The sequence below is a fragment of the Barbus barbus genome (assembly GCF_936440315.1).
Source record: "Barbus barbus genome assembly, chromosome: 33".
Lineage (NCBI taxonomy): Eukaryota > Metazoa > Chordata > Actinopteri > Cypriniformes > Cyprinidae > Barbus > Barbus barbus.
Genome location: NC_136761.1, coordinates 22066135 through 22078367, shown reverse-complemented (window position 1 = coordinate 22078367; position 12233 = coordinate 22066135). Strand labels below are relative to the sequence as shown.

Here is a 12233-nt window from a genome sequence, read left to right as displayed (position 1 = left end):
AATCAGCAACAGATTTTCAGATTACAGGAGCAGCACCTGCACCCATTGCTCCCTCCATCACTGAAACATGTCCAAACTAACTCTGAGTCTCTGTGACACACAATCTGATTCCAGAACAGCATGTCTTCCTCCTACACAGATGCCCTTCCTCTCTTAAAGAGAGAGTTCACCTAAAAATGTCAATTCTGTCATTATTTACTCACCCTCGTGTCATTCCAAACCTTTATCTTTCCATGGTTTACAAAAGGAACGGTTTAGCAGGATGTTCATGCTGCTCTTTTGCATACAATGAAAGCATATAGTGACAAGGTACTGAAGGTTTGAAGCTCCAAGAAGCATTTTAAAAGTAGTGTGTACTACACGTATGCTATATTCCACATCTTTTGAAGACATATGATATAGCTTTCTGTGACAAACAGACCACATTTTAATTTATGATGTGAGATTTGAGAAGGTAGGCTGGAGTATTTTGCTACGGTTTTTAAGAAAGATATGATTCAGAATATAGTCATACACTGAAAAAGAAAATTGATGTAGAAACAAGTTTCACTCAGAAATTGATAGTAATTACGAAAAAAAAAAAAAAAAAAAAACTAAGTAATATACTGCCTGAAATAAAACAAATGTGAAATTCTGAAATGAAAAAACTAAAAAACTAAAATAGTATCCCAATTTTTTTTTAAATATATTTATTTCTTTTATATGGGCAGTTATTGGTACTTCTATGGTACTTTTGTGTCATTTTAGAAGATTTAAAGGATAGTTCACCCAAAAATGAAAATTTTGTCATTAATTACATACCTTCATGTCGTTCCAAACCAGCAAGACCTTTGTTCATTTACAGAACACAAAAATATATTTTTGATGAAATCCGAGAGCTTTCTGATCCTGCATAGGCAGCAACGGAACTGACATGTTCAAGGCCCAGAAAGATAGTAAGAACATTGTTAAAATAGTCCATGTGAAAGGGCCAGAAAGCTCTTGGATTTCATCAAAACATTTGTGTTCCGAAGATAAACGAAGGTTTTGTGTTTGGAATGACATGAGGGCGAGTAATTAATGACAGAATTTTCATTTTTGGACTATCCATTTAACAGTCTCTGTTCCCCATCACTTTCACTGTATGGAAAAGAGCAATGTGAACTTTCTGCTTAACATCTCCTTTTTTGTTCCACTGAGGAAAGAAAGCATTCAGAACATCATGAGGGTGAGTAAATGATGACAGAATTTTAATTTTAAGGTGAATGATTCCCTTCACCCTTGACGGAATGCTGCTTATGAACACGTTTCATAAGAAACCAATGACTTTCTTTGCAAATTCAGTCACGTCCAAGGAGAGCTTCAGTCAGACTGAATAATAGATCTGCAGTACTCCAGTCTGTCTCTTTATAAGCCTTCCCCCCTCCTTCCCTCTCACCCGTGTCCTCTGGTTTGCAGCATGATCCAGATAGATAAAAATTTACCACAAACAGACATGGAAAAGATTCCCTGCACCCAACACTCTCTCGCTCCTCAGAGACTGTCTACAACTCTATAAGACGCAGAAATGAGGTAGTAATGACCGTGAATAAAAACCATTACTGAATAATTGATTAGGCACATGTTTGTCAGCAGCAATGGCACTGTATCTATGACAACTAAATTATCCATCAATCTAGAGCTGCATTCCAGCGATGCGTGAACAATTCATATGTCATCCAGCACAGCGGCGGAGATGAGCGCATTTGTGTTTAACTTTATTTATTTAGGCTTGAGGTGACTGCTGACGGCTTACCCAGTGATCTGAGAGTCTGAAAAGAAAAACACTTCACAATCACATTTACAACATGTTTGGACAATCTTAGTACTCTACAAGATTCCCTCAACATAAAGACAATACAGCATTCAGCCGCATGCAGGACCCCATAACAACCTGTGTACAAACGAAATCAGCAACCTCATGCATCTGAAAACACCTGACAGGAGGAGCCAGATTGATGGGAAAGAAAGACAAAGAGATGGTCCAAGCAAGCCCTTAGAAAGATTATAATTTGTGAAACAAATGGGCAGCAGTTAAACAGATATTCATCTAATGTAGACCTGATGTGTGAGGAGAGGGATGTCTGAAAATGAGTGGAGGGCTAAATAGAAGAGAAGAAAGAGATACAGAGGTAAGAGGCAGTAAGAGATGAGCAGTATTATAAAGAGGAGGGGCTTATGGTAAATGGGTGGAGTTTGATCTATAGAAGGAAGTAGGGCATGCTTGTCAATCATCATCATCATCATCATCATCATCATCATCGTCCACTCACTCAATCAAATGAAAGGGTTAGTGATCAAGGGGCTGCAATATAAGGCTGACTTTATTGTGTGGAGGTTTTGTATTTACAGGGCTCTACATTAAAGTATGTCATTTAAAAACTAGTGTCAATTTAAAAATGAATCTAGTCGAACAAGTACACCTGATCAGAACTCATGTTTTAAAAGTGCCTTTAAGACTACCATATTATTGCACTTGTCTAGATGTTGTTTTCTTCCTATGTCAAAGTGTACATACAGGTCACATTTTTATAGTATAGAAATAAGGTACAGTATATTACAGTAATTAGCCATGCAGACATCATGACTTTGCAACTGACTTTCATGACTAAAGTATGGATTTCAAGTAATTTCATTTGTAATTTACAGCATTTAGACACTCAAGAAAAATGTGAAATAACTTTCATTAAAAACATTTACAAAATAATATACAATATTGCAATACATAACATCATTAGTTAAAACCCATTCAAATTTCTATTAATTTAAAAAAGTTTAAAAAGTTTGTTTAACTCATTTGTAAGTATAATTCATGGCTAATTGAAGTTATTATACAGTATTATTAATAATTGTTTGTTTTTAAGGGCTGCTGTTGTTTAATGTTGCCAGGAAAACATTAATGGAAAAGTGTCTAATGCCCTTGTTATGTTATTCATTTTAATACATATATTTAATAAAATCTTAACTTGGATATGAATGTTCCTGAAAAAATATGTGAGTGTAGAGTGTAGAGATTTGTGTCTCTGAATGTAAGTATGGAGCCTCAGCTGAGGCAGTGTGACATCATCGGGTAATCACTGGTGAATATAGATCTGAAGAATCATGAGCACAGGTCTGCATTCAGCACATACACACACACACACACACACACAGAAAAGGGGAGTGTGTCCTTAGGGCATTCAACATCGCAAGCTTCAAGCAGTATCTACAAGACACACATACGGCTCAGGAACAGAAAATGCACAAGCTAGATGCTTTTAAGAAAAGGTAAAAAACAAAAGTAAGTTCAAATGAAACTTAAACTTAAGTAAAAGATACAAAAGCATCAGCAAAGTAAAGAAAAACACAGATGTGTTGCACACAAACCTTCAGACTCTGAGCTTTCTTTGAGGACGACTTGCTTCAGTGTGCAGCAGAAGATTTCATGACACTTAGCACGAAAAGGGGACCCTTTACCCCTTATATCCGCAGAATGGATGGAATCCTGCCGCAACATAATGTACTCCTGGGTACCTGGGGCAGCATCATCCTGGACTGCGGTCGGGCCATAACAAAATGAACGCAGGGTTAGAAAGGGAGAGAGCGCTCAGAGCAGCAGAACTAATTCAACACAATGAGAGAAATACGCAAAGAAAAGAGACAAAGTATAAATGACAACAACAAGGTCATAATAATAATAAGCAACAACAGTAACAAGATTAGCAGAACACGTATTAGCTTGATATACAGAAGAAAGAGAAGAAGAGAAGGTAAGAGACAAACAAAAGCATAATACACAGTAGGACTGGGCGATACATCAAATATTTACAATAATACTGTATAAAATTGTTTAATTACATTAATGTGCATATCATGATCATTTTAATGGACACTTAAAAAAAATTATATATATATATATCATCAGAATAATTTCACAATTCTTCCTTGTCGCACATTGTGTTAATAATTAATAGTGACAGATTTAAAGAGTTGGAAAGTTGAATTTAAGTAAATTGGTTCAAATAGTCTACTTCAAATAATTCATGTGTTCATGTGTGTTATCACTCAAAAATATTCTCAGTGGCAATTTTGTGCATGAAAATGTTTTGGTAAAAATATATGTAGGTAAATGTTGCTGTCTGTATGACTATGTTAATTAAAATAATTAAATATCATTATTTCTGATATTATTTTATTTTACATCTTGTATTAAATATTTTGAATCTAGCTTAATGCAAAAAAAAAAAAATACAACAAAAATGCAGTTAAAATTACTCTTTTATTGAAATGATTTTTTCTGTTTAAAAAGGGGGGAAAACGCTTTAAAGCAAAGATCAAGAAACACATTAAAATACAGTAAAAAAAATTTGAAAAATAATGAAAAGATAACATCAGTTATATCGCCCAGACCTAATACACACTATGTCACAATGATTGAAACAATATGACAGCAGTTAGTTAAGCACTGGGATCTAGGATAAGGTGGTAAATCAGAGCAGGCAGGGGATTTGGAGCTCTTCGGGCTCTCATTAACTTAAAGTGTTGTATGGTTGTTCTGGTGCAACTTCAGGTGCATGAAGATACATGAAAGGAAAACAAAAATCTCTGAAATCCAATATTTCAGAAGGGTGATGAGCAGGGTCAAGAGTATATAAATGGACAGAGCCCCCATGCAAACTTACTGCGCTGGATCAAGACATATCAAGAGACTGTTTCTAAAGTGTTTTCTTCAGTACTAGAGAAAGTCAATCCAGTGAAAGCATGCATCATCTTCCAGCACAGGCATCTTCTGCATCACACATGCACAGAGGAAGCACCTCAATCTGTATATGAGACATTATTTAAATATAATGTTCACACATGAACAGCTGTCATTGTTCCAGGACTAATAATGAACTGATGTAGCTGGACTCTCATACAAGTTAAAAATAGACCAACTAAATCCTTTGTAAAAAGCAATGATTAAACAGTTTGTGAACTTTTTCTATAATTCTTGTTTTAAATATTCATTTTGACTATGTCCATAAGAGCTTAAAGGCGGCTAAAAACAACCCAGGGTCAGGGTTTGGCTGGTTAGGATTCTGAGGGAAAAGCATCTTTCTGCATGGACTGTCATTAAAAAATAGTGTGTAATTCTTATGTTATTTGACCTTGACTTCTGAATCTCTCTTGACACAAGCAGGCTAATGCTCACTACTAATTCAGGCACATGCTGTGAGAGGTTAATAGAGTGTTTCATTTCCTGGTGCTTGTACAGTCTACCTCGCCCTGAAATGAAATGTACTAATAAAGTTCACACTGCTGTTTTATAGCATCTCCTTTTTCCATTGTCATGATTTGAGGCCAAACACAACTACTGCCAGAGTGTTTAACAGCAGGGGTATTAAAACTCTTCCCCGTGCCTTGCTCCTTCTCTCTCTCTCTCTCTCTCTCTCTCTCTCTCTCTCTCTCTCTCTTCAAACATGTTATTAAAGACAAAAACATGAATGGTGGTTAAGAGAGGACCTGTCATCTTTTCCTGGTATGGTCTTCACTGGTAGGTTAAAGTACACACAGAAACACTTGAGGACCAATTTACTTAGGTATGAAGTGCTGGTGCTCTGACAGCCACCTTCTATTTTAAGCCGGGAAATCTATTATACTGGAGAATGAAGTCTAGATTTCCTTTTGGTGAAGGAAGTCAGTTATGTGGCCTTTTTTTAACCTAACTTCACGATAAGTTGAACAATGCTGACTTTGCAATTGTCAATATTTACAGTATTTACCCATCTTAGGTTAGTCATATTGTAGCCAAAATTACAAAAAAAAAAAAAATTATATTATATTAAATGATTACTGGCACAAGACAAATTTCATTATGGATACACTCTAAAAAACATGGTGCTATATAGCACTAAAAGTGGCTCGTAATCATAGGGTGCATAGGTACTTTTGGTGCTATATAGCACCATATCTTCAAAGGTGCTATACAGCACCTTTGTCAAATGTAGAACCATAAGAGGTGCCATATTGCACTGTATTTCTTCAACAAAAATGGTGCTAAACAGCACCAACAGTGGTTCTTTGGCTCATAAACCTTAATCACCCCAAAGAACCACTGAAGAACCAGTAAAGAACCATACAGGAGCTTAACAGGTTCTGTATATGGTAGCGGTGCTATATAGCCCCTCAGTCATGCCAAAGAACCGGTGAAGAACCGCTGAAGAATCACTGAAGCACCCAGATTTGGTGCTATACAGCACCAAAAGTGGTTCCCCTATGATTACAAGCCAAAGAATCACTTTTATTTTTTTTAGAGTGTAAGTGAAAAACAATTTAGTCAACATTATTTACAATATCTTTTAAACATTTCAAAATGTAAAAGATTTTCATTGTCAAATAGTTGATCAATCTTACAGAATTAATATAAAAAAAATTGTAAACGAACAACACAAGACATTTTTAAAAAGTGTAAAAGTTTTTTGTATGATAATTCTGTAAAATTGTTTAAAAAATAAAATAAATATATTGTTTTTGTATGAGAATATGAAAATAAAATACTTCTAATAATAATAATAATAATATGAATTCTTAATATAACATTTATTAATATAATATAAATCTTCTTCTTCTTCTTATTAAATAATTTTAAAATGATAATTAAATAAAAACAATAAAATAAAACAACTAAAAATATAATAAACAAATGATTTATATATATATATATATAATCCTTTACCTCATCATTTACATCCCTTATATATATGTATTTGTGTTTGTGTGTGTGTGTACAATTTATAATAATAATAATAGTATATTTAATATATAATTTTTTATTTAATAAATTCAGTGTGTATGCAATATACAGTGTGTATGTAGAAAGATTGTTACTTCAAGGGTACATTCTGCCAGGTTCTCATAATTATGCACTGCCTCTAGGATTTAGGTTCTTTCCATTTACACAACCTGAAGGGGAACAGTCCATTATTCCCTCCAGAATGCAGTCTCCTTTTGTCTCCAATGCACTTTGAAGGTCTTAGTCCATCAATGGTTATTAATAGCCATGTTAACAGCAGCCCCATAAACCTCAATTAAAATGAGAGGCATATTTAGGACTGGACCGTGCTAAAAGAGCTCTTTATGACTTGCTAAACCGTAATAGAGAGTGCACGGAGGGGTCGCAGGACGCCTGATGGATATGCAGCCTGTCATAGGTCTGCCCTTCCTATCAGCTGGGCCTTCAAAATGAGCTGTCAGCCCGTGGGGTGATGGGATATGATCTACAGCTCATGCATGGGTCTGCCACCACATCAGCCCTGCGCTGATGTATGTCCCTGTCCATGGTGCTGAAAGCCAGTCGCTCACACTCCAGAGAGGAACTTGATAGGAGAAATGATTTAATGACACAGAGTGCATAACCTTCCACTGTTTACATCACCTTGCCCTCCTGAGTTGAAGGTATCATGTGTCACAAGTTGGATGCAAAATGACCTTTAATCAAGGGAGGCAATAAAAGTCAAAAACCAAATGATTGGTGATGGCTTAATCCATAATAGCCCAGAAGTGTACATGGGTTACAGTTACCCTGCATGTCAAAGATCAGAACAGTTAATTTACAAGGGCCTCGCTGCACAAAGGCTTCAAGGACAGGACTGACGCTATCAACTGCTCTGAATTATGACCATCCCACGGTTTGAGCATTTAGGCCGAGAGCTCGCTGCAGATTGAGGTCACGAAGTTTAGCAGCGAGAAAGATTTAGAGGTGGACTGTCTCAGTTTATACAACTGAGGGAAAGTCAGAAGCCATTTCAATCACTCTCATTTTGCATGAAATGCCAGTTAACCGTCTGATGGAAACGAACATCGCCATCAGCTGCTCCAGCAGCCCTGGGGGAGCGTGCGCTTAAAATACCAGCACTTTAAATATCGTCCATCTGAGTCAAGACTGCTTTCCGGTCTCTTGGGATCTTCTTCTAAGTTCCGCAGCCTTGAAGAAATGGATTTAATTTTTATTGCAGTGTCATTCTGAAGCTCTGTAAGCTGTGGTGAAATCGAGCTTTTCTTTACATCAGTAAACCTCTTTTATTCTCTACTTAAAGACAGAATCCATATTTTGCACAGCTTCAAATGCCTGAGAACAGTCAACAGTCTGCAGAAGGAGAAAAAGGCTACTTTCAAAGTAGGGGTTCTTTCTAATGATTTGACTGAGCTGAACATTTTTTAACTCAATTTAAATCTGATTTTTTTTTTTTTCATCTGAGACTTGGTAAATAGTTCTTAGAAAATCCTATGTCTTAAATAACTGTTTGAGATTCATTAAGAATGCCAGATGCCAGCTTCACAATACAAGCTGTAATTTCAACGTGAGCTCATTATCATTCAAATAGATTTTAATTTCAAGTTTGTATAGACACTGAAATGTAGAAGATCAATGTGTTAAAAACATCTAAACAACTTTAGATGTGTAAAAATGGTTTACAAATAATAAAACATATTTTTGTATTTATTTAAATTTTATTGTGGTTATAACAGCACAATACAAACAGTGCAAATTACGTTACTTTTAATAATTTATATAACTGATATATTTTAACATTTTTCCTGGTTTATAAGTTAAAGCATTTAGCATTATATAAGGGCTGTTAAAATCACACAAGTTTCTATAATTACTGTAATCATTAATGACATAACATTAAATAAATGACATAACATTCAAATTATAATCTTAAATCTTTCCACTCTTAATTAATGTAATAATTCATCTTAATGAAACTATTATCAGATTGTTTTTATTAATAACAACAAAGAATTAAAAAATATTCAAAAACTTTTTTAAGTCAACTTAAAATATTTGCATTATAATAAATGCACATTTCTACAGCTCTAAAGTTGCACATATATAAAAAGAGTTCAAATTTAAGATGTTGTCAAATATCTAATGACCATATTGAGCCAAGCAACATGCTGATTATAAATGCTGTCAGAAGATTTATGCTTTAATAATCATCAATAACTCTTTTAACTAACCCCACAAAGCACTTTCTTGTCACGCGTCCTCATCCGAGCAACACCCCACACCCTTTAACTCAGGAACACATGAGAGTGTAACAGTCATCTCACACCCTTCATCATCACCCCCACCTTCCTGTCATATCAGCTCATTTAACACAACACAGACCACCTGATGCCTCCCTCCCACAGGAACACACAGCTATGACGCACATGCCATGCCTGATTCTCCCAGCGCCTCTGTCAAACGTACACAGACAGGCTCAGCTCCTCCCGGCCCATTCAGCCAGTGACTAACAGCTAATCAGAGGGCACCCAGAAATGGCCCTGAACGGGCTTCTATGACCCCTGTCATCTCCAAAGACAAATTTGCTGGAAATAGCCAAGTGAACTTACGTCACAGGTCCATAAAAGCAGGATGGATGGGGTGAAATGAGTCACAGTCCTGTCACTAAAGCCTTTTTTTTTTTTCCATGACATGTACAAACATGTTGATTAAAAACTAAATTTGTATATTTTTTTGTTGCCGAACAATTAATAGAACTGCAAAATTGGTCTGTCACACCTACATGACTCATGCGGAGGAAAAGTTACACCTCCAGGTTCAATTTAAAATAGAAGCAAGCGTGAAGATGATTGCAACAGCAAACATGTAATAAGAACACCAGCTGTCACGAGGAGCAGAGCAACATCAGTTTGAAGCGGTTCAAAAGATTCATTGAAAGAACTCAACTCAAAAAGAATTTTTACTCCACACTAAATCAGTATCTAAGTAGAGAGTAATTTTGTATACATGCACACATACTAAAATATATATTCAGTAATTATTATAGCAATATCTGTATGACTGTAGACTTAATTTTTTATATTTATTAAATATGCACTACTGTTCAAAGGTTTGGGGTCAATAAGACTTTTTAAAAAGACATTATTACTTTTATTCATATAGGGCACATTAGGCTGTTTAAAAGTGGCATTAAAACATTTATATTGTTACAAAAGATTTCTATTTCGAATAAATGCTGTTTTTGTTTTTTTTTACTTTCTATTCATCAAAAAAATCCTGTATCACAGTTTCCACAAAAAAATGAAGCAGCAGAACTTTTTTCAACACTGAAAATAATAAAAAAAAATGTTTCCTGAGTAGCAAATTAGCATATTAGAATGATTTCTGAAGGATCATGTGACACTGAAGACTGGAATAATGATGCTGAAAATTCAGCTTTGCCATCACAGGAGTAAATTACCGTACCATTTTAAAATACATTAAATAGAAAAGTTATTTTCAATTGTAATTTAATATTTACAGCATTTTTGATCAAACAAATGCAGCTTTGATGAGCATAAGAGACTTTTTTTCAAAAACTAAAAAAATGCTCCAAAAAAAAAAACCAATATCATAACCCAAAACAGTACACAAATACTTTTCCAATCAACTTTGCAACGAAGGATAAATTTATATTCAAGGACACAATAAATTAAAATATTATAATGCCAGTTCACCGCCGGCAAGCCATGAATTTAATTCACTGCCACTGCTGTGAACACACAAATTAATCACAACAAATATTCAATCAGCAGAGCAAGAGAACATCAGACACATCCCATTTGTGACTTAATAATGGTCTGGTGTTGGATCTCTGGACCACCTCACTTTTCTTCAGAGGCTTTAAAATTAATTTAGATGTGGAGATACTCCCAATTTAAACGTAAAGGTGCTGATATGAAGGGTGACCTTATGCCTGCCCACATTCATTTATCATCATGAGTCACCTTGGCGTACAAGCTTTAATATAAATACACTCACTTAGGTCTTAATGAAAGCAGGGTGGCAAGTTTGCTTACATTTGTATTTAGAGAGTTTAAGCACGAGATGCTGTTTAATACAACAGAACAAAATCATGTTCTTTGTTGAAAGCACAAAGACAGGTCACAGTAGGGTTGATTACATTATTAAGAGCCACAAAGTCTAATTAGTTCTTGAGGTATTTATGCTCTCGTTATACAGCAACTCAGAAACACAATCCTCTTAGCTCTCGTAGGACTCGCTGAAGGTGGACTGGATTGAATGCTGAGGTGGACTGAATCTCTCTATCGCCTGGAGGCCCTGTGGCTGTGTAGCGTGACATCTTACTGTGATTCTCATACTCTGAACACTGCAGAAACTAAAAGTACACATCCTCACACATACACCATCTGATAAGACCAGCTTAGACCAGCATGCGCTTCCAAGTGGTTAGCGCTTGTTTAGATAAACTGGTGGACCAGCACAGCTTATATGGAGAAGTTGGGTGATCAAAAAGCTGGAAAAATTATGATAATACTATATTATTATTAATAATACATTTCAGTTTCTAAATAAGATCACTTATCACTTTAAAAAACTTTGTATGTGTATTAGGGGTGGACGATATGACCAAAAAGTTTGTATTATGAGTAACTTTATTTCATGATGGTCACAATATATTTTTGCTTTAAATAGGGTCTTTATGACATCAAAATTTTGATACCATAGAAATTTCCTAATTCTTGTCACCAGTTTCCATATCACAAAAAACTAAAACTAGACCAAATTTAAAAAAAAACAACAACTCAATCTCACAAAAGACAAGTAAACTGTCAGCGATTAAATATGAATAAGAAACCGGGCCTAATCACAAGGAAGAGGACAAAAACCTACAGTAGAACAAACAAATAAGAAATGCCACATACATTGTATAGTAGTGAGAGATTTTCTTTCTTTTGTTGTTTGATTAACATGAATGACAGACAGCAGGAATATTAGACTGCTGTCATTTTAAGAGCTGCCTGGATCCAATATACTGATATACATGTTTTCTTTCTCAGCTGTTTGCTTTCACTTAAGACCTAACTTACTGTGTTCATGAGAATACTTGCAAAGACGAGCATTTTGACATGTACAAGTGTGTGTATTTAATCGTTCAAGGCCTATAAAGCAGCAAAATAGCTCTTGAATATGTTCAATACACACTCTATGTGCACCGTTTTCATGTGCTCGCGCCTCTCTGACAGCTCTCTCAGCGTGCACATATAGAGAAATTATGACTTATTTTTAAACTGCAATGCTTAAAAGCATGTGCAAATTACACATTTTTGTGACCACGTGGCACAGTAACGTCAAGTGAGTGTCTTCCTCTACCTGTTCCCTACCGGTTGACAAATTTCTACCTGTTAATCATGTCTACCAGTATATCGCCCACCCCTAATGCGCATTATTTGTTTACTTA

General features: G+C 35.4%; 1 protein-coding gene across 2 annotated transcripts in view; it reads right to left on the bottom strand.

Moving 5' to 3' along the window:
* LOC306853150 (fibroblast growth factor 13-like) overlaps window positions 1–12233 on the bottom strand; it is a 109168-nt gene that overhangs the window by 53960 nt on the left and 42975 nt on the right. For both annotated transcript variants that reach the window (XM_079390350.1, XM_079390349.1), the window contains exon 3: window positions 3385–3552. In XM_079390350.1, coding sequence (XP_079246476.1) covers window positions 3385–3552 — 168 coding nt within the window. The remainder of the gene's footprint in view (window positions 1–3384; window positions 3553–12233) is intronic.